This window comes from Punica granatum, chromosome 7 (assembly GCF_007655135.1).
Source record: "Punica granatum isolate Tunisia-2019 chromosome 7, ASM765513v2, whole genome shotgun sequence".
Taxonomy (NCBI): domain Eukaryota; kingdom Viridiplantae; phylum Streptophyta; class Magnoliopsida; order Myrtales; family Lythraceae; genus Punica; species Punica granatum.
In genome coordinates, this window is record NC_045133.1 from 8013164 (window position 1) to 8035890 (window position 22727).

The 22727-nt window shown below is 37.8% G+C and overlaps 1 protein-coding gene and 1 pseudogene across 4 annotated transcripts; both read left to right on the top strand.

The window, feature by feature from the left end:
• On the top strand, positions 1–4343 carry LOC116214689 (disease resistance protein RPP2A-like). Of its 4 annotated transcripts, XR_004158312.1 has the most exons (5): positions 1–662; positions 1743–1797; positions 2266–2374; positions 2526–2839; positions 3679–4343. XR_004158312.1 is itself a non-coding variant. In XM_031550111.1 (4 exons), the coding sequence occupies exons 1-3, from the start codon at positions 133–135 to the stop codon at positions 2800–2802; spliced, it is 1122 nt and encodes a 373-aa protein (XP_031405971.1). In that variant the 5' UTR covers positions 3–132; the 3' UTR covers positions 2803–2839; positions 3679–4343. The 4 variants fall into 4 exon arrangements, 1 of the variants encoding a protein (XP_031405971.1); XR_004158311.1 differs by lacking the exons at positions 2526–2839; positions 3679–4343 and adding an exon at positions 901–1656 and having other exon boundaries at positions 2266–2350; XM_031550111.1 differs by having other exon boundaries at positions 3–662; positions 2266–2839.
• Positions 4344–15127: 10784 nt separating this feature from the next.
• LOC116214684 lies at positions 15128–22240 on the top strand (annotated as a pseudogene).
• The last annotated feature ends 487 nt before the right edge of the window (positions 22241–22727 follow it).

The window sequence follows — 22727 nt, forward strand, 5'->3', positions numbered from 1 at the left end:
AAGTTTCTCGGAAGCTGCCGGACATCGATTTTGAACAATAGAGAAGATAAGGAGCTCGCCTCTTAATTTCTTCTAGCCAAATTACCCTGAGAGAGCTCTTATCTGAGAATTTTGGGCAGCATCTATGTATGTATGGCTACTGAGTTTGGAGACTCTGTTTCCAATAAACGAAGGAGCGACGATGACTCGGGGTCTGATTCTCACGAGGGATGGACGTACGACGTCTTCCTGAGCTTCCGAGGTGAAGACACACGCCGGTCCTTCACCAGCCACCTCTTCCATCGGTTGGCGGAGCAAGGAGTCAATGCGTTCATGGATAACAGTCTTCCGAAAGGCGAAGACATATCATCACAGCTCATAGACGCAATCAGGAGCTCCCGGATCTCGGTGGTGGTCCTCTCGAGAAACTATGCCAACTCAAGTTGGTGTCTCCAGGAACTCTCTGAGATCATGGAGTGCAGGAATAAGTCCCCTGGGCAGATGGTCCTGCCTGTGTTTTACGATGTCTTTCCTTCGGATGTTCGGAAGCTGACCGGTTGCTTTGGAGAAGCAGTTACTAAGCATGAAGAGGACAAAGATAAGGAGACCGTTGCTCGGTGGAGGGCTGCTCTCACTGAAGTTGGAAGTCTATCCGGCTGGGATCTGACAGACTACGCCAGCGGGTAAGTCATCAATTCGATAGATTAGATCAGAAAATGTGTCTATTTGTGTTAATTGTTCAATCATTTACTAGCCTAAAGAATCAGTTTTGAGTATTATTCCATTTCATTTTGATGTTATCTTATCATTAAAACATTGCCATGCATCATTCACTGCTATGTCATCTCTTTCGTTGTTACTCATCTATATGAGATATGGTGCACATCGTAACTTTTGCTTGGATTGTTTTATTATCTTCAGCACAGAGGCAAAGATTGTGAAGAAGATTGCACATAGAATATGGAATGAACTTAATAATGCATATCTAGATGTTGCAAAAGACCCTGTCGGCCTTAGATCTCGAATGATCCATATTAATGACCACCTAAATGACCCCTCTGATTATGTTCTATTTATCGTAATTTGGGGGATGGGAGGTATTGGGAAGACGACTCTTGCTAAAGCGGTTTTCAATCTGTTCTTCCACAGTTTTGAAGCTAAATGTTTTCTGGCCAACATTAGAGAAAATTCAGAGCAGCCTAATGGTCTGGTCCATCTACAAGAGCAGCTTCTTCATGATATTCTCAGGTTTCAGAAGATAGAAGTAGGAAATATTGACAGGGGAATCAATGTAACTTGAAGAACCTATCAAAGCTATCTTTATGCGGGTATAATAGACGGACATTGAAGAGGGAAGTCCCCAAGGAGAATAATTGGCTGATTGCTTCAGTATGTGGACTAAGGTCATTGACCGAACTGAGGTTAATAAACTGCAACATATCAAATGGTGCTAATCTAGAGGGCATTGGAAGCTTACAGAACCTAATACGGTTCGATCTTAGTGGAAGTCATCTTCGCTGGCTCCCAGGCTCAATCAGCTCTCTTTCTAATCTCCTACATTTTACGGTGGATTACTGCCCAAAGCTGGAATCATTCCCAGATCTGCCCCAGAAGATAATAGCTATAATTGTAATTGGCTGTCAATCCTTGGGAAGAATCTCTCTGCCGAATTCTCAGGTTGAAACTTGTATGTGTTTTTGGGATTGTCCTAGACTGGCAGAGATTTCTCACTCCGGAGAGTTGAATCCTTTTTTCCTGCTTAGTTTTGAAGGTTGCAACAAACGGCTGTCAGCCAAGTTGAATGAGCTTATTCTAAAGGTTCGTCTCTCTCACTCTTGCTCTCTTTTTGTCGATGCACCCCGTATCATTCAGTGCATGGATTCTTTCAAGCCATTTAGTAGAAGAAAGTGTCTGAGATGTGAATTTAACCGATATAATCACTTCTTCACTATAATGACAAGAAGCCAAGGAGGAGATATCTAGAAAGCACAAATATCCTAGTAAGATGACTAGAACACCGTTTTACAGCTGCAGTTTGAGACCTAATTGATTAATTAACTTCAGCTTCTTGGATCTAATAATTTCTGTATTACTCTATGCATATATAAAAACATTACATGTAGTTTTTCTTTATTGGTCATTCACACTCATGCTGTTAGAGCGAAAGAAAATTCTAGTGATTTAAACATGTAATGCAGCATTGGGTAAACTTTATCTGAAAACTCCTACCAACCCTCAGTTAAATGTGCATGTAACTGGCTGATCACATCCATATTCTATGTGCAGTCCTGGCGGGGGAGAGAGCTATTTGTATCCGGGAGCAACATTCCCGAGTGGTTTGAGTATCAGAGCATTGGCCCCAAAATATTTTTTCAGTTGCCTGAATGTCATTGTTGTAAGCTGAACAGAATCTTTGTCTCATACATTATATATAACCACCATGATACCGAGTCAATATTTGGAGATTCGATACTGTTCAACATAACAAGGGGAAAAAGCAAATGTTCGTGCTTAGGTTATTTACGCCCATTTGCAAATTGTATCAGCATATTTTCCATTGCACCCGAGGAAATCATGGAAGTCTATAAGGGAATTGAGGTGGTGTTGGATGTAGAGGCTCATCCTCATCTAATGACCAGGGCAATCGGGATTCACTTGGAAGTAGAGAAGTGCCCAAGTTGTAGCGGTATCTATATTGATGATGTTGAAGCGGGTCCAAGTCATGGTGACTCTCATGACGAGTACCCACAAGAGACTGAGAACGAGCCCACCACAGAGATAACTGCTAGAGAGGAATGGCTGTTAAGATATTTCCCTGATTGAGTGACGGCCTGTCCAATCCTTGTGCCCAATTAAAGAGGTGAGTGAGGTTTCAAACAATTGGTATATTTATTATTGTTATTTATCATAGTCTTATGCAAGTCGATCGAGATTCTCTATATCTCCTCCCTATTTCTCTCCTCATCATCTTTCTTCTCGACTTCCAAGATCATTCTGTTCTCGTAATTTTTTGAATTATGGTATATTTATTATATTTTATCAAATTTTTTGTCAATATAATTTGGTTAATTTTAAATTAAACGCAGAGTACAGTTTGTAATATAAGTACATAAATTTTCACCAATGGAGAATCTGGGCTCTCATTCTAGTTTTGATTTCTTGCTTTGGTGGAATTTTCATCAAAAGTTTGTATCATTTATTTTAGAGAGCGTCCGATGAAAATTCTGTTGGAAAATAACTTGCACTTTTCAAAATAAAAGCTTTCGTTGAAATTCTGTCATAAATTAATTTGTATTGTTCTTCGGTAATTGTTTTGTATTGTTTTATATTCTCTTATACTCTCTCTAAATAAAGGTTTACATTCCAAGAAATAAATATGTATATGTTATAATAAATAAAATGACAGAAAATCTATAGGAATGTAATTTAGATTTTCCTATTTCTAAATAAAAGGTTCCGATGGAATTGATTTTATATATTTTTATTTTTAGAAAAATAATATTTTCTAAAGAAACTTTTTCGCTGAATATTCCGAAGGAATTTGATTAGTGGTGCCAGGTTTTACTTACGGCTGCATTTCTCAACATATATAATTTGACTGAGCATAATCCGTTGGAGAATTATGCCAATATGAATGTTTTCTAGTAGTGAGATCTAAATCACCAATTGCCCATAAGTTCTTATCCATTGTATCATCAGATGGAGCATTGGGCAGAGCGTCATTTGAACCATCGATTGCATGTAAGTATGGAAGCAGCGAGGAGACCAGGATAAAGAGAGCAACAAGCCAGAAAGAAACAACTTCTAGGGCTGTTAAGACATTTTAATTGCAGACCAAGTCGGTGATGGTTCAGTTGGGTTTATAGATCATCAGGTCTACAGCCTCTAGGGCTGTTAAGATATTTTATTCCATATTGAGTGGTAACTCGAATAACTTCTCAGTTGTGAACTGAAATTTTTGATGCATTTGGTTCTTAGTTGGTAATTCATATGATGTTATACTGCTGCGGTTTGCCAAAACACAGAAGACATCAACTAGAAGATGGTGCAATGATGATCACTTGCAGATTGGTTGTTGTCTTATTTAGTGGTGCTAAGTTCATATCCTCGTAACTCGGTCATGTTGTTGCCTGCATATTCCTTGCATTGGGATGGCTTAAATTCGCTATCTTTTTCTGTGATAAGCACAAAAAGGTCTTTTTAGGAGTCGATGGTCTTGTTCTCCATACCTATGCTGCGACTGAGAAGGCCATGTTTTCTACGAATAAGGAAATAGTGTCAGTTGGAAATAGTGTCATTTATGTACGTTTTGCCTTGTGATTCTCCGCATTCCATTCTTTCCAACAGAGAAGCACATTCCTGCCCATTGTTATCTATTGTAACCTTTTCATACGGCTTATGGTCCTGCTCAATCAAGGCACCATTGTCCTCCATCCAAGAAAACCAACATCTTCAAATTCAAGTGACATTCCGTAACGTCGAGAAATTTTGAAAGTCCCTCTTTGAATTGTATTGCTGATCTTAATAATCTTCTTGATTTATGTTGTTGTGTGTAATTATCTTTTATTGTCACTGTAATTTTGTCCGGCAAGGTATTTGGTTCCCTAACCAAGCCTCTAATTGAAGCAACGCTCTTACGCCATAGAAAACCGGCGATTTTAGAAGCAATCGGCATCTCAAGCCTCGAGCACCTAAGACTTGCTCTTCGTTGAAATGCCTAAAAATGAGCGGTCTTAGGTTGCAATATCCACCACGAATGAGCACAGAAATGGAGCTGGATCTTGGTCTATTGTATCCGCATAAAGATAGCTTTGATAGGTCCTTGAAATTCGCGATGCTTAGAGAAGATTGCGATATAGTTATTAGTGTATACGATAAATATCGTCGCCTTTCCAAAAGTTTGTAGAATAGTATATATAGGAGCTCTATCCGTTGATGTTTGAATAATCTCGAATATAGTTATTAAGATCTCACTTTTGCAAATATTTATAGGTGCGAAATTTTTGGACTGACAAAAGTAAGTCAGCAAGAGAAACAACTTCTGCGCGTGTCATCGATTTCCTTTTGACAATTAAATATTGCCGGGCAAAAGTACCTTATCTATCCTCGTGTAAGATTTTGATACACCCATATATTTAGTCATATATGGTTATATTATATTTATATATTTATATTTATATGTAGAGAGAAGCTAAGTTAAAAAAAGAAGGGTTTATTGATTTGGTTTGGGCTAAACCCACTAAGCCCATTAAGCCCACCCATTTTTCCTATCCTGAACCTTCTCCACCGCCCTCTTCATTTCTTTGGGTTTTTATTTATTGAGTTTTGCTGACTTAGGGATGAGATTGACTGAGAGATTGAGAGGGTAGGAAGAGGAGGACTGAGAGACTGAGATGGAGCTTAGGGAAGAGGGACAGGGAGAGGGGCAGATCGGAGGTGAAAGAGCGAAAAGAGAGGTAGAGCTCTGCCCGAGAGGAAACAGAGTATAGAGGAAGAATGGTAGCTCCATTGAGATCTCGGGTTGGGGTTTATGGAAGAGGAAGAAGAAAGGAAGAACCATGAGGAAGAGTGAGAAAGAGACAGAGGGTGTGACGACGAGCTCGGAACGGCAATGACTCGAGAGTGACCAGTGGGACAGAGCAAGCGAAGGTACGGCGGTTGGAAGTGGGAGAGCATCGAATAGGGAAAAGCTTAGCTTACATTGAACAAGGATATGGGCTATCTTAGGCATGTTACTGATTTTGTTTATATGAGGCTTGATCCGCGCGGATTACTTGATACAACCTCTCTCTCTCTCTCTCTTCCCTCCTTCCAATCTTATCTTATACAACGTATTGAAATTCCTTTTCATCAATTTTGTATGTGTAACCTGAAGCAACACCCATGTTCGTGGAAATTTCGAAAATTAAATATTAAACTAAAACTAATAGAACATGAAAAATGTAAAAACATTATAAGAAGAGAGAGAGACGAGGATGTGGAGTGACGTCAATAGGAGAGCTCGGAGAGAAAAAATAATGGGAGAGAATTTTAAGAGAGAAAATAGGAAGAAATGAGATGAAAAAGGGGATACATGAGTAGTGGGTAGTTACTTGTAATTTGACAATTTTATCCTTAATTCAATGGTTATTATTTGACTAATACAATGCAGGGGTAATATAGGAAATGGAAAGTGAGATGGAAGTTCCACCTCTGCCTTTATATATTAATAATACAGATTAGTCCTTCAAGATGAAGTTGAATATATTCGTATTTCTAACCAAAAAAAAAAAGAGTAAGAAAATATGTATTTACGAACTTAGCTCTGTTGAGTTGCAGTTTGTATTGAATACAGTTGATGAAGTTATCCTAGATTCATTGTCGATAACATATAATATATATTATCCTGACGAAACACCTTTCGTATGAGAAAATTGAAATAAAAGATTGATGTGATAGATTGTTTTTTTCCTTTGTTTTCTTCTTTTTCTCAATAGATTGTTTTTCTTTGTAGTATTATACAAAAGTAAATAAATATATCTTGAAGGGCACTTTGGAGAAACTCCATATATGGCAAGGAATGTGCATGACAAATGAGCTGCCTTTGATATTATTTGGTCTATTCTTTTTTTTGGACGAGTAGCCAATATTTATTCGATCTATTCGTAAAGATACGGTGGTGGACAGAGGAAATCATTAAAAACTCCTCAGTACTGTAATATGTCCATCGAGATTCTTCTTAAAGATGTAATTATGTTTTTTTCGAGAATGTAGTGGGCCATCGATGTGCTTTTGTTTAAAAATTACAATTGTCGATCATCTTAACCGCGTTTCCTAACTTGAATTACCTCTCAGCTTTGGAGTGTAGGGAGGAGTGACTGGGTCTCTATCGGAACTTGTATACATAGTCGAAATCAACAGGATTAGTGTCCCATCCTTGACTGATTCCCACATTGTATGCTAAAACAAGACTATTTCACGCATCAACGGTTGAACCGAGTGGCCAAAAAAAAAGAGTTCAACTGAGATAAACCCAGCCCACACCGCCCAAACAATAGGATCAGGCTGGGCTTTCTGATACTCTTCATTTATGTGTGCTGAACGGGCCAGGCCGGATTCTTTATCTTTTGTCAAGCTTAGTTCACCCGAAATCGTTGGTCGGGCTCGGGTCCCATGTTTTTGGCCTAATCGTTGTCAATTGACCTTGGGAATGAAAAGCTTTGGCCATCAGCAACCGCAAGGCCTTTAAATAAAATTGCGGTTCTCATTTTCTTAACTCTTTTTTTTTAGTAAAATAAAACTGCATTTGTTCTGAGCATATTGGCAAAGATATATTCTCACTAGAGGAGTCAATTTTACTTATATAATAATAAATGGAGATACACCTATTTGTTTTCTTGTCGCTCGAATGGAAGAATCCTATTGAATGAGTTTAAATTATTATATGTATATATATATCTCAAAGTTTTGCCTGTACTGATTCTCTTTTTTTTTTTTATGAATTAAAGATTACATCGGGTTATTAACCCGCTGTGGTTGCCCAAACTAAGGGGACGTAACCGCTACAGAATGTTCCTTTTGTCATAGCTCGTTAAGACTTTAACCCAACTTGATCACCGCAGCTCTACCATGATATTAGTAAATTAAGTTCAAAATTCACTGGATCAAGTATTATGAACCGCCTACCGTCATCCCATAATATACCTATATAGTGACGAGTTCTATGTTCTCAGTGGGATTTAAATTCGTGATATTCGACTGAAATGCTTAATACTTAATCACTATATACTGATTCTCTTGTAGAAAATATAAGCACGATTTATCTAAAGTGGTGGTTCCTATCTCGTATTACATCATTTGAAAAAGTTCAAGAAGTTCTCTGCTCCAACGTTTCTTTTCTCCACCTTAATATAAAAAATGTTGGAAAATATTTTTAACTGGATTAGTGCAGAATACTGATAAAAAAAAATCAATGGAAAGTTTTTTGTGTGACGGCGGGGGCTCATTGGAATGGAGGCCAAAAAGCAAGAGGAATTGAAAGTGGACATTTATTTATTTATTTATTTGTACATATCTATGTTTGAGTTGATCTTTTTTTTTTTTACAAAATTTATTGTAAATATTATTAATAAGTTGAGCTTGTTCATTGGATTTGACGATTAATTCACCAACCACGTGCTGTGAAAGTTCTTTAGAAGTTTACGTGGTAAACTCTTATTACATGAGCAGACCTCCCATTGCAGACCTCCCATTGCACAGCCCTAGGAAGCTAGTTTTAATAACTTATATATATAGATAGGTTATTTCATTATTGCTCACGAGGAGGAAAGAACGTACAAGTATACTCCAATTTATTGCTTGAGAACTAATTCTAAGTTCTCACTTCTAGACCGAACAATGCATACACAAATCAACAAGATTTGCATGTTAATTGGTAAATGCGTACTACTCGTACCTCATTGTACAGTCTTACAGTATCATTTGGGCGCCGACACTCATACAACAGATGTTTAGCACGTGATTCCTGGCGGACGTGATGCAAGTGGCGCAATCAAATTCTGAAAGTTCCCGATTACATGTAGCATGCCCGTAAGCTACAAGCTCGAAGAGGTCGAGTTGGTGTAGTAGTTGTAGCCTGGGATATTTGCAGTTTCCCTAGCCATATCGTGGAGAACATAGGCTAGGCTATCTACAAATGGGTCACCTTTCCTGTACAAGTTGCCATTACACCTGTGGTCTATGATGGTTGTATTCGGCTTCGTATTCGCGCAATCAACTCCGTAGGTCGAAGTTAGGAGTACCATGGCAAGGGAAAATAGTTTGAGGGCAACCAATATTTGCTATATAATTTGTCTCTATTTATGCTCTAACACTAATTTTTCTTGTTTTGGGTTGTCAAGTTTAATTGGATAATCAAAGCTTAATTAAAAAAAAGATGTAGCGTAATAGCGCATGCTCTCACTTGTTGACTTAGAAAATACAGGTTCGATACTTAGTGGAACTACTCATACCCCTTAATTAGTTATTTAAGATTTCTCTTTCATTATACTAGGTTCAAGACCTCCTCTGTAATTGGAAAGCTTAATCATTCATTGATCATCATATTGTATAAATACAGCGGGTCGTGACTTCTAAAGTAAGCAAAATCAGGAGGAAATAGCTAAGGCCTACCAAATTATACACATTTTGTCTAGAAGAAATAAGCAAAACATGGTACGTGCAATTCTTGTACAAAGAATAAAATCTTCTCATAAAGCACTCTCAAGTTGGAGAATGAGGATTCAAAGTTCCAAACTTACTGAGGAGAAAATGGAAACGATTATGTCCAAGTGCTTTTGTGAAAATATCTACTAATTGAAAATGCATGGAGATGTGACTGGTTGTGATAGTTCCAGAGCGAATGTGCTAACGAAGGAAATGACAATCAATCTCTATGTGTTCAGTTCACTCATGGAACACCAGATTGGAAGCTATCTGTGGGGTGGCCTGATTACCTCAAAACAAAACCATCGGGCTGTGGTGTGAAACAAAGAATGATGTGAGGAGACCGAAGCCATAACAATTCACTAATAGTTGTTACCAAAGCCTGATACTCAGCTTCAACAAAAGAGCGAAAGACGGTTGTTTGTTTCATCATCTTCCACGGGGCTTCCACCAAGAGTATCAAAATAACCAGATAAAGAACGCTGAGTCATAGGACATGTAGCATAATCTGTATCATAGTAGGCGGCCAATGCAGGCGGCCAATGCGAGAGAAAAAAGGATGTAAAAAGATTCCCTATCCTAGAGACTGCTTCATATAGCATAAGACTAGGATGGCAGCATCTCAATGACCCCAACGTGGATCATGCATGAATTGAGACTAAATGTGAATCCATAACTCAGGTTTGGCTTGGTAATGGTTAAATAGACTTGGCAACCAATAAAATGCCTATATTGGCTTGGATCAGAGATGGGATCAACAGACTCTTGAGAAAGCCCATGTTGTTGTTCCATTGGAAAGTAGGTCAGGCGACAACCTAACATTCCAGTCTCTATGAGGATGTCAAGAGCATACTTTCTCTGACTGAGAAATAGACCATAGTCATAATGGATGACTTCTATTCCGAGGACATTAGAGAGAGGACGGAGGTCCTTAATGTGGAAGTAACGATTGAGATACTTCTTAAATAGAATGCATTACTGAGTATTATTGCCTACAAGTATCATGTCATCTGCGTACACAATAATGTCAAGAAAGATATCTCCCTCAAAGTAGGTGAATAGGAAATGATTGGCCTTAGACTGTTGAAAACCATAGTGAAGTAGTGCAATTGCAAACTTAGAGTAAAAGTTGCGAGAAACTTGTCGTAAACCGTGTAAGGACTTGTGTAGCCAACAAACATAGTGATCACTAGAAAATCGAAAACCCAGTGGAAGTGATATGTGCACTTCCTCATGAAGATCCCCATGATGAAACGCATTATTAACGTCTAACTGATGCAACTCCCAACCCTAAGCAATAGCTATGGTCAATAAACACTAAACAGTAACAAGTTTGGTAGTAGGAGCGAAAGTTTCAAAGAAGTCAATATCTTTGTCCTGGGTAAAACCTTTTGGGACAAGTCAAGCCTTGTAGCTCTCAATAGTGCCATTAGGCCAACATTTGACTTTGAAGACCCATTTGCAGTTAATGGGTCATTTCCCACGTGAAAGAGGCTTAACAGACCATGTATCATTCTCCTCTAAAGCACGAATTTATTTGGTCATAGTGAAGCGCCATTGAGGATCTCATGCGGCTTGCTTATAAGACTTGGGCTCTAAATCGAAATCAACGACAGCAAGGAAGGACGTGTGCTGATCATCAATACCAGAATAAGTGAGATAGTGCTCCATTGGATATGAGATGCCTGAGGAGCTCGATGAAGTGGGTTGAGGGAAGGAGGTGGTTAAGTCGAATTTGAAGGCCCAGGAAGTGAGTCCCGGTGGCTCAGCCCCGAGAAGGAAGTAAAGTCACATGCCATGGCAGGCTGAGGAGCGGATTCTATTTGCACAATAGGGTCGGATCGAGTTGTTAGTGGACCTGATCTATCTGCACAATGATGTGGGCTAGGCCAGTACTATTCTCGGCCACTAGGCTCCCCATGACTCTCAAATGTGGCTGGCCCTAAATTTTCCAAGAATTGGATGAGGTAAGATACTTCTTGAAATTGAATTGCTGGGAACGAAAGGGAATGAATGCTCACTAAACCACTTGTGTCTCCAGATCACAGAGACGTCATCCTTTCTTTCCAAATGAATAACCGATGAATGCGCATTTACGTGATCGCAGCCCAAACTTATCCTTGAATTGCAGATCATTTTGTGCATAGAACAAACATCTTAAGATTTGCAGGTGATCATATTTAGGTGCCTTGAGACAAAGAATTTCGTAGGATGTTTTCCCAGATAAGACCGTTGAAGAAGTTCAATTGATTAAATGAGCAACATTGAGCACGCATTCACCCCCAAATTCCATTGGTATGGAAGCTTGAAAAAGTAGAGCCCTAGCCACATTTGGTATGTGGTGATGTTTACGCTCGACCCACCCATTTTGGTGGAGAAAGTTTTGTGTGTAACGGTTATATGTAATAGAATTCACGTTACAAAATCACAAAACAATTCAAAATTTATATTTTAATGATATTTCTAAAAACTAACAGAAATTACAATACCATATAAGATTGTGATTTTGCCAAGCGAATTCCGTTACATATAAGACTTTCTCATTTTGGTGGGATTTGTGAATTTCCTTTGGTAAAAACTCTTGTCTGTTGTCGCTTCATATCGTCTTCACGGTCAAATCAAATTGGTTTTTAGCCATATTGGAAAAATTTATTAGGTGGTGACGTGCTTCAGCTTTGTCATGCAATAGGTAGGCCCAAATTGCTCTAGTGTAATCATCTACTGCGGTTAGGAAATATCGGGTTCCAGAAATGGAGCAAGAAAATGAGCTCTATCAAAGCTAAGCGGAAATTTGGAACGAGATTGTCTTGCACGACAACAAATATCGCAAATATCATCAAAATCTTATACCGAAACAATAGTATCATTTATTCTGATCCTTTGCATTGGGTGACCCAACCGTTTATGTCAGAGATCATCCTTAGCCGTTCGCTTGCCTTGAAATGCGTGAACGGAGGCTGCCACTCACTGCAAGTACTAGAGCTCCCTTGGAGCTCACCCACTCCAATCGCCCCTCAAGGTGGAGTCCTATATTAAACAAACACCCGACACATAATGTACATTGTAACGAAAGAATCGCAAATAATTGGGCCACTGAAATGAAATTGCAATCAAAGTATGGTACTTAGAGCACGTTATTGAGAGTAAAATTATTCGGTCATAGCAAAGCGCCATTGAGGATCTCATGCGGCTTGCTTATAAGACTTGGGCTCTAAATCGAAATCAACGACAGCAAGGAAGGACATGTGCTGATCATCAATACCAGAATAAGTGAGATAGTGCTCCATTGGATATGAGATGCCTGAGGAGTTTGATGAAGTGGGTTGAGGGAGGGAGGTGGGTTAAGTCAAATTTGAAGGCCCAGGAAGTGAGTCCCGGTGGCTCAGCCCCGAGAAGGAAGTAAAGTCACATGCCATGGCAGGCTGAGGAGTGGATTTTATTTGCACAATAGGGTCGGATCGAGTTATTAGTGGACCTGATCTATCTGCACGATGATGTGGGCTAGGCCAGTGACACTTATTTGTTAAGTATAGAAATTGTAATACCATAGAAGATTGTGATTTTGGCAAGTGAACTCCGTTACATATAAGACTTTCTCATTTCGGTGGGATATGTCAACGCAAGACATTGGATGAAATATTCCATTTGCTAGAAAAAAATCTTGAATTTCCTTTGGTAAAAACTCTTGTCTATTGTCGCTTCATATCGTCTTCACGGTCAAATCAAATTGGTTTTTAGCCATATTGGAAAAATTCATTAGGTGGTGACGTGCTTCAGCTTTGTCATGCAATAGGTAGGCCCAAATTGCTCTAGTGTAATCATCTACTGCGGTTAGGAAATATCGGGTTCCAGAAATGGAGCAAGAAAATGAGCTCTATCAAAGCTAAGTGGAAATTTGGAACGAGATTGTCTTGCACGACAACAAATATCGTAAATATCATCAAAATCTTCTACCGAAACAATAGTATCATTTATCGTAAATATCAACAAATATAGTGTATCATACACCGATTTAGTACTCTTATTTGTTAAGGTAGGTATGTCAATTTATTTAGACAATACTGAATGCTTAAACTAAAATTCTGAAGAATAAAAAGCTTTGGTACTTCATGTACCAACAAAGTACTACAGTATACTGATTTAGTGCTTTTAGTGGTTAACATGGGTACTTTAACGGTATAAACATTTGAACTATAATAATATAAAATTGAAATTTTTCGATACTTCGGGTACTAAGAAAGTACAACAAGAATTCGAATTGAGTACTCTTATTTGTTAAGGTTAGTATTTCCATGTACTTAGACAATATTGAGCTTTTGAATTAAAATATTGCAGAATAAAATATTTTGGTACTTCACATACCAACAAAGAGCAAGTATATCGCTTTAGGACTTTCAATTGTTTAGGTTGGTATTTTTATGTACTTAGACAATACTAAATGGTTGAGTTAAAATACTATAAAATTGGAAATTCCAATACTTACTACCAAAATACAAGTATACCAATTTAGTACATGCTTTAACAAAATGTCAATTACTTTTGTCTTTATCCCATGAAGAGACTTACCGAGTACTTTCAATACTTACCAACAAAATACAAGTATACCAATGTACAATTACACTAAGTACATTATAACATTGATACCTCTCTCACATACTTTTTCTTAACTATAATTAAAATTAATTTTTAATAATAAATTTTCATAACTACTTTTGTTTTCTTCCCGTGGAGTCAAGTATAATTATACTTTATTCCGTTGCTAAACGCTACCTTAATTTGTTAGGTTTGGTTTTCTTATTCTTTTTTTTTCCATGCATAGTGCTGAAAGCATGAACTAAAATACTACGGATTTGAAAATTTTGGCCCATCAATTGCTAATAAAGTACATGTAGACAAATTTAGTACTTTAAGTCGTTAAGATTAGTATCTTTTTATATATAGACAATACTAAATGCTTTTAAGTAAAATACTACATAATTGAAAATTTTAGTACTTTACCTTCTTCACCTTCTATAGAAGTACAAAATAAAAAAAATACCAATTTAGTACTTCTACTTGTTTGAGTTTGTATTTTTAAGTATGTAAACAATACCATACACTTAAATAAAGTACTATAAAATTAAAAATTTGATTTTCATGTATTAATGAAGCACAAAAAGTAGATCGATTTAGTACTTTTTTAAGTTACAAATGTTCGAATTTTCATATACTTTTTGAAAGTAAAAGCCTGAATTAAGACAATTCTAATTGAAAATTTCGATACTTCACATGATCGGCAAATTTTTTTTTTGGCGTACTAATTCTTTATTCGACATAAATTATCTATTACTTTTGAATATTTAAATTCAAGAAATTTTGAAAGGAAAAAAAGAAAAGGATATTTGCAGTTCGCTGTAGGCGAGATTGGGGGGTTAGCAGGGGCTGGGATAGGATACGGGGTAAGGGACGTTGACCGGCTACTGGTATAGACAGTCACCTTTTTCAACCGTTGGATTTTACTTAAAATCCAATGGCCGATGTTAGAAATTTCCTGACGCAAAGTCATCTCAGAAATTTCCTTCCAATTACTTTAATGGAAAGAAGTTTCTCAGGAGCTGCCGGACATTGACATTGAGGGTCGGTTTATTTTAGGAGTTAAAATTAATTTAATTTTAATTTTAATTTTAATTTAATATATTATATAATAAAAATATATATTTTTTAAGTTAAAAATTTTAATTTTAATTTTAATTTTAACTTGATACACTACACAACAAAAATACACGTTTTTCAATTTAAATTTATAATCTCAATTCATTTATACTTTTTATAATTAAAATTAAAATTACTTTAATTTTAAATTAAAACGCACTGTGAAAATCCAATGGCCAATGTGCTATTGTCACAATTACACACAAGTCATCTTAGAAATTTCCTTGCAATTACTTTACTGGAAAGATGTTTCTCGGAAGCTGCCGGACATTGACTTTGAACAGTGGAGTAGATGAGGATTTCTTCTATGTATGTATGGCTACTGAGTTTGGAGATTCTCATCTTAATTTCTTCTAGCCAAATTACCCTGAGAGAGCTCTCATCTGAGAATTTTGGGCAGCATCTATGTCTGTATGGCTGCTGAGTTTGGAGAGACTGTTTCCAATAAACGAAGAAGGGAAAATGCATCCAGCTCTGTTTCTCATAAGCGATGGAGGCACGATGTCTCTGGGTCTTATTCTCACAAGGGATGGACGTACGACGTCTTCCTGAGCTTCCGAGGTGAAGACACACGCCGATCCTTCACCAGCCACCTCTTCTATTGGTTGGAGGAGAAAGGAGTCAATGCGTTCATAGATAACAGTCTTCCGAGAGGCGAAGACATATATCATCACGGCTCATAGACACAATCAGGAGCTCCCGGATCTCGGTGGTGGTCCTCTCGAGAAACTATGCCAACTCAAGTTGGTGTCTCCAGGAACTCTCTGAGATCATGGAGTGCAGGAATAAGTCCCTCGTGCAGATGGTCCTGCCTGTGTTTTACAATGTCGATCCTTCGGATGTTCGGAAGCAGACCGGTTGCTTTGGAGAAGCATTTACTAAGCATGAAGAGGACAGAGATAAGGAGACCGTTGCTCGGTGGAGGGCTGCTCTCACTGAAGTTGGAAGTCTATCCGGCTGGGATCTGACAGACTACGCCAGCGGGTAAGTCATCAATTCGATAGATTAGATCAGAATATGTGTTATTTGTTCAATAAGGCGGCGTTTGATTTCAGAGTTAAAGTAACTTTGATTTTGATTTTGATTTTGATTTTGATTGTGGAAAAGAATAAATGAGATTGTATTATAAATTTGACTTAAAAAATGTGTGTTTTTGTTGGGTAGTGGGTAGAGTTAAAATCAAAATCATAATTCTAAAATCATTTTTACAAATCAAACAATCCCGTAGCCTAAAGAATCAGTTAAGTATTATTCCATTTCATTTTGATGTTATGATTAAAACATTGCAATTCATCATTCACTGCTATATCATCTCTTTTCGTTGTTGCTCCTCTATATTAGATATAGTGCGCATCGTAACTTTTGCTCTGATTGTTTTTATTATCTTCAGCACAGAGGCGAAGATTGTGAAGGAGATTGCTCTTAGAATATGCAATGAACTTAATAACACATATCTAGATGTTGCAAAACACCCTGTCGGCCTTAGATCTCGAATGATTGATGTTAATGACGACCTAAATGACCCCTCTGATGATGTTCGCTTTATCGTGATTTGGGGGATGGGAGGTACCGGGAAGACAACTCTTGCTAAGGCGGTTTTCAATCAGTTCTTGCACGCTTTTGAAGCTAAATGTTTTCTGGGCAACATTAGAGAAAATTCAGGGCAAAATGGTCTGGTCCGTCTACAAGAGAAGCTTCTCGATGATATTCTCAGATTGAAGATAGATGTGGGAATTATTGACAGGGGTATTAATGTTATCAAGGAAAGACTGAAGAGTAAAAGGGTTTTGGTGGTTCTTGATGACGTAAGCCATCGAGACCAGTTGAAGGCACTTGCAAGAGAACGTGAATGGTTCGGTCCTGGCAGTAGAATCATCATAACAACTAGAGACCAAGACTCGGTGAAGGAGATTAATGCGGACTGTATTTATAAGCTTCCGCCGCTAAATGATCATGAATCTGGACAACTATTTAATCAATACGCCTTTCCAAATGGTGATCCTAGTGAAGAATTTTTGGAGCTAGCAAAAGAAGTTGTAAATTGCTGTGAGGGCCTACCTTTGGCACTTGAAGTATTGGGCTCTCACTTGCTTGAACGAAGTGTGGAACATTGGAAGAGCGTACATCACCAATTAGGAAGAAATCCTCACCGTGACATACAACAGAAACTTGAAATAAGCTATCATGCGCTTGGGAGTGAAGATGAGAAGAAATTATTCCTCGACATCGCTTGCTTCTTTGTTGGTGGGGATAAGAATCTTGTGGTCAAGGTATTAGAGGTTGGTGACTTATGTGTTGGGCTAGGGCTCGATGTCCTCTGCAGGAGGAGCCTTGTCAAAATCACCAGCAACAACAAACTGGAAATGCATGACATGATTCGGGACATGGGGAGGGCAATTGTTCGCAGAGAGTCTCCGCATAACCCGGGGAAACGGAGCAGATTATTCTACCAGAATGACATCCTTGCCACAGTTCGAAACCACTCTGTGAGTATGGAACCAACCTCGATAAGTAAACACATGCATATAACACTCATTAGAGGAAGATTTCTCATTGGAAATTTAAGAATAATGTCAGATTTTGGAATTGGTTGATTGCCTGTGAATGTTAATGCTTTTGCTGAGTTTTATGTGTTGCTTGTAGATATAAATTGAAAATATTATAAAGTTATACACAAGACAGGCTCAATATCTTCATCTATGTATATACTTGACAAAAAGCCTGAGCCGGTAAAAGTTTTTTTATAAATTTTTATTCATTAGTCATATTACTGAAAATAACAGTTTAAAACTTTAAATGGTGTCCATGGGAAAAAAATCAGGAAGAATATATATATTTTTTTTATCGACTATCATGTTAAAAAATGTTATTTTGGGTCTTGGAACGTGCAATGTCGGTAGTCCATGACAGTGTGGAGGCGGTCAGAACCGTACAAATCTTTTTGCTCCCGCAGACAATTCCTTTTCCTCTTCTCAATTTTCACCGTCCTTCCCAAAACCCCACCCCCCCCCCCCCCCTCTCTCTATCTCTCTCTCTCTCTCTCTTAGTGAGATATTTTAACAAGTTTGATTGATCGTGCTTTGCTTAGGCCTTTCTTTCTAATAAAACATATATATATATATATATTTTAAGAAAAAGACTAAAACTTTGTAATATATACAATATCTACACGATGATATCATATATACTTGTGGCATCAGCACCTACGATGGGGTGAGTCCAGTCACACTAGTTGCACTTGCAATTGAGGCAAGTCAAATATATATTTTGAGAATTTGGATAGTTAATATATATATATATATATATATATATTTGAATGTGTTTATCTACATCATATTTGCTGGAACCCACCACGTAAACTTGTAACTACATTATAACTATATAGGAAATAAAACTAATTGTGTCATGTGATCGATGTGACTATTGGAACTGCTCCCATCAGAAAGAGAAATTGCGAGTTATTGTGTAGGCAATTTTTTGTTTTATATACAGAGAGAGGAAGCAAGGAAAAAATAGGTGACTTTTCAACTAGAGTTTTTTGGTACACAATTAATATTGTTGACATATATATATATATGTATCCCCTTTTTTGCTGAAATGTTACATATTTTTGTTAGTTATCGGTGTGTGTTCTTGTTAGGGCACGGAACAGGTTGAAGGACTTGTGTCTAATGATTATTTGGAGTTGGCTGAGAAAGTGGATGCCAAAGCATTTGAAAGGATGAGGCAATTAAGATTGCTAAAGCTCAACGACCTACATGTTGATGGAGACTACGGACTCATTTCAAAAGAGCTAAAATGGCTCTCTTGGCACGGATTTCCTTTGGACTTCTTACCAGAAGAACTCTGCATGCGGAACCTGGTTGTTCTCGATATGCAATATAGCAAGCTTCGATCGACCTGGAAAACTAATTCCAAGGTAATTGGCCTTTTTCCTTTTCGATCATCAGTACTGTTTTCCATTATAATGTCGTTAGGAAAGCCAGACTTTTAGTTTATTTTTTCCATCCTTTTCGCAGAAGATGCCTTGCTTGAAGGTGCTTAATCTTAGCTACTCTCATTTCCTGACCATGACTCCCGACTTCTCGGGTCTCTTGAAGCTCGAGGAGCTGATTATGGAGGACTGCACAGAGTTGAAAGAAATTGATAGATCCATAGGTTGTCTCGAGGAACTTCTTTTGGTAAATTTGAAAGACTGCAAGAAGCTTAAAAGTATACCAGACAGTATTTGCAAAGTGAGATCTCTACAAATTTTGAACATTCAAGGCTGTTCAAGCCTCATGAGGTTACCGGATGACTTTGGTAACTTGGAATCTCTGACAGAACTTCTAGCTGATGGAGCTCTTACAATGCAATATCCTCTAAGTTTCACTAACTTGAAGAACTTAGCAAAGCTATCGTTATGCGGGTATAATAGATGGAGATCGAGCTCCTTTTTTGCGCTGGAAGTCCCCAAGGAGAATAATTGGCTGATTGCTTCACTATGTGGACTAAGGTCATTGACCGAACTGCAGTTAATAAATTGCAACATATCAGATGATGCTAATCTAGAGTGCATTGGGAGCTTGAAAAACCTAACACGTTTCAATCTTTGGGGAAGTCATCTTCGTTGCCTCCCAGGCTCAATCAGCTCTCTTTCTAATCTCGACTTCCTCGAATTTTGTCACTGCCCAAAGCTGGAATCACTCCCAGATCTGTCCCAGAAAACATTCCTATCTGTATTTGACTGTCAATCCTTACGAAGAATCTCTCTGCCGAATTCTCAAGTTCGCACTATTATGGCTCTCGTGGGTTGTCCTGGACTGACAGAGATTTCTCACTCCGGAGTGTTGAATCCTATTTTCCTGCTTAGTTTTAACGGGTGCAACGAACAGCTGTCAGTCAAGTTGAATGAGCTTATTCTAAAGGTTTGTTTCTCTCTCACTCTTGCTCTCTTTTCGTCGACGCACCCCGTATCATTCAGTGCATGGATTCTTTCAAGCCATTTAGTAGAAGAAAGTGTTTGAGAAGTGAATTTTTAACCGATATAATCACTTCTTCACTATAATGACAAGAAGCAAAGGAGGAGATAACTAGAAAGCACAAATATCCTAATAAGATGATTAGAAGACTGTTTTATAGCTGCAGTTTGAGACCTAATTGATTAATTAACTTCAGCTTCTTGAATCTAATAATTTCTGTATTACTTTATGCATATATAAAAACGTTACATGTAGTTTTTCTTTTTTGGCCATTCAAACTCATGCTGTTAGGGTGAAAGAAAATTCTAGTGATTTTAACATTTAATGCGGTATTGGGTAAACTTTATCTGAAAACTCCTACCAACCCTCAGTTAAATGTGCACGTAACTGGCTGATCGCATCCATATTCTATGTGCAGTTCTGGCCCGGGGGAGTGCTATCTGTATCAGGGAGCAACATTCCCGAGTGGTTTGAGTATCAGAGCACTGGAGACTCAATATCTTTTCAGTTGCCTGCATGTCATAGTTGTAAGCTGAACGAAATCTATGTCGCATACGTTATACGGAACGTCCTTGATGAAGAGGGAACATTCGGATATTCGAGACTGTTCAACCTAACAAGGGGAAAATGCATACATTCGAGCGTAGGTCTCATACACCCAGGTACAAAAAATAGCAACATATTTTCCATGGCACCCGAGGAAATCATGGAAGTCTATGAGGGAATTAAGGTAAGGTTGGATGTAGAGCCTCATCCTCATCTGATAACCACGGCAATCGGGATTCACTTGGAAGTAGAGGAGTGCCCAAGTTGTAGCGGTATCTATATTGATGATGTTGAAGCGGGTTCAAGTGATGGCGACTCTCATGACGAGTACCCACAAGAGACTGAGAACGAGCCCACCACAGAGATAACTGCTGGAGAGCAATGGCTGTTAAGATATTGCCCACTTAAACAGGTGAGCGAGGTTTCAAACAATTGGTGCTTTTATTATTGTTATTTATCACAGCCTTATGCAAGTCAATCGAGATTCTCTATATCTCCTTCCTATTTCTCTACCCATCATCCCTCTTCTCTTGATCTCTTTACTTCCAAGATCATTCTGTTGTTCTCGTAATATTTTGAATTATTGAATATTTATTATATTTGATCAAAGTTTTTTGTCAGTATGATTTATTTAATTTTAAATTAAACACGAAGTGCAGTTTTTAACATAAGTACATAAATTTTCACCAATGGAGAATTTGGGTTCTCATTCTAGTTTTGATTTCTTGCTTTGGTGGAATTTTCATCAAAAGTTTGTATCATTTATTTTAAAGAGTGTCTGATGAAAATTCTGTTGGAAAATAACTTGCACTTTTCAAAATAAAAGCTTTCGTCGAAATTATATCATAAATTAATTTGTATGTTTTTCGGTAATTATTTTGTATTGTTTTATATCCTCTTATACTCTCTCTAAATAAAGGTTTCCATTCCATTATAAATAAATTTGTATATGTTATAATAAATAATATGATAGAAAATCTATAGGAACATAATTTAGATTTTCCTATTTCTAAATAAAAGGTTTCGATGGAATTGATTTTGTATATTTTTATTTTTAGAAAAATAATTTTTTTGAAGAAATTTTTTCCCTGAATATTCCGAAGGAATTTGATTAGTGGTGCCTGATTACTGACGGCTGCATTTCTCAACAGATATAATTTGGCAGAGCATAATCCGTTGGATAATTATGCCGATATGAATGTTTTCTAGTAGTGAGATCTAAATCACCAATTGCTTATCAGTTCTTATCCATTGTATCATCAGATGGAGCATTGAGGAATGTCATTTGAACTGTCAGGTGCGTGTAAGTATGGGAGCAGCGAGGAGACCTGGAAGCGAGGAGACCTGGACAAAGAGAGCGACAAGCCAGAAGGAAAGTGCAGGAACATAGGCCTTAATTGCAGACCATGTCTGTGGGGGGTTGGGTCTATAGATCATCAAGTCTACAGTCTCTAGGGCTGTTAAGATATTTTATACCATAGTGAGGTTTAACTTGGATAAATTCTCTGCTGTGAACTGAAATTTTTGATGCATTCGGTTTTTAGCTGATAATTAGTATGATGCTATGCTGCTGCGGTTTGCTAAAACATAGAAGACATCAACTAGAAGATGGTGCAATGATCATCACTTGCACATTGATTGTTGTCTTATTCAGTGGTGCTAAGTTCATATGCTCGTAACTCGGTTTTGTTGTTGCCTGGATATTCCTTGCATTGGGAAGGCTTCAATTTGCGGTCTTTTTCTGGGATAAGCACAAAAAAGTCTTTTTAGGAGTCGAGGGTCTTGTTCTCGATACCTATGCTGCGACTGAGAAGAACATGTTTTCTATGAATAAGGAAATAGAGTCAACTGGAACCACAGTAGAGAATGATTATTATGTATGTTTTGCCTTGTGATTTTCCTCATTCCATTCTATCGCAAAGAGATGCACAGTCCTGCCCATTGTTATCTATTGTAACCTTTTCATACGACTTATGGTCCTGCTCAATCAAGGCACCATTGTCCTCCATCCAAGAAAACTTGCAACTTCAAATTCAAGTGCAAGTGACTTTCGAAATCGTTGAGAAATGTTGAAAGTCCCTCTTTGAATTGTATGGCTGTTCTGAATAATCTTCTTGATTTATGTTGTAGTGTGTAATTATCTTTTATTGTCACTGTAATTTTGTCCGGCCAGGTATTTGGTTCCCTAACCAAGCCTCTAATTGAAGCGACGCTCTTCCGCCATAGAAAACCGGTGATTTCGGAAGCAATCGGCATCTCAAGCCTCGAGCACCTAAGATTTGCTCTTCGTTGAAATGCCTAAAAATGAGCAGTCTCAATTAGCAATATCCACGGCGAATGAGCACAGAAATGGAGCTGAATCTTGGT

Excerpts from the sequence above, each read along its gene's own strand:
- LOC116214689 (XM_031550111.1), top strand. The coding sequence starts at position 133 with ATGGCTACTGAGTTTGGAGACTCTGTTTCCAATAAACGAAGGAGCGAC. Across the intron at positions 663-1,742 it reads CTGACAGACTACGCCAGCGG|TTTTGAAGGTTGCAACAAAC; the intron begins GTAAGTCATCAA and ends TTTCCTGCTTAG. Across the intron at positions 1,798-2,265 it reads TGAATGAGCTTATTCTAAAG|TCCTGGCGGGGGAGAGAGCT; the intron begins GTTCGTCTCTCT and ends TTCTATGTGCAG.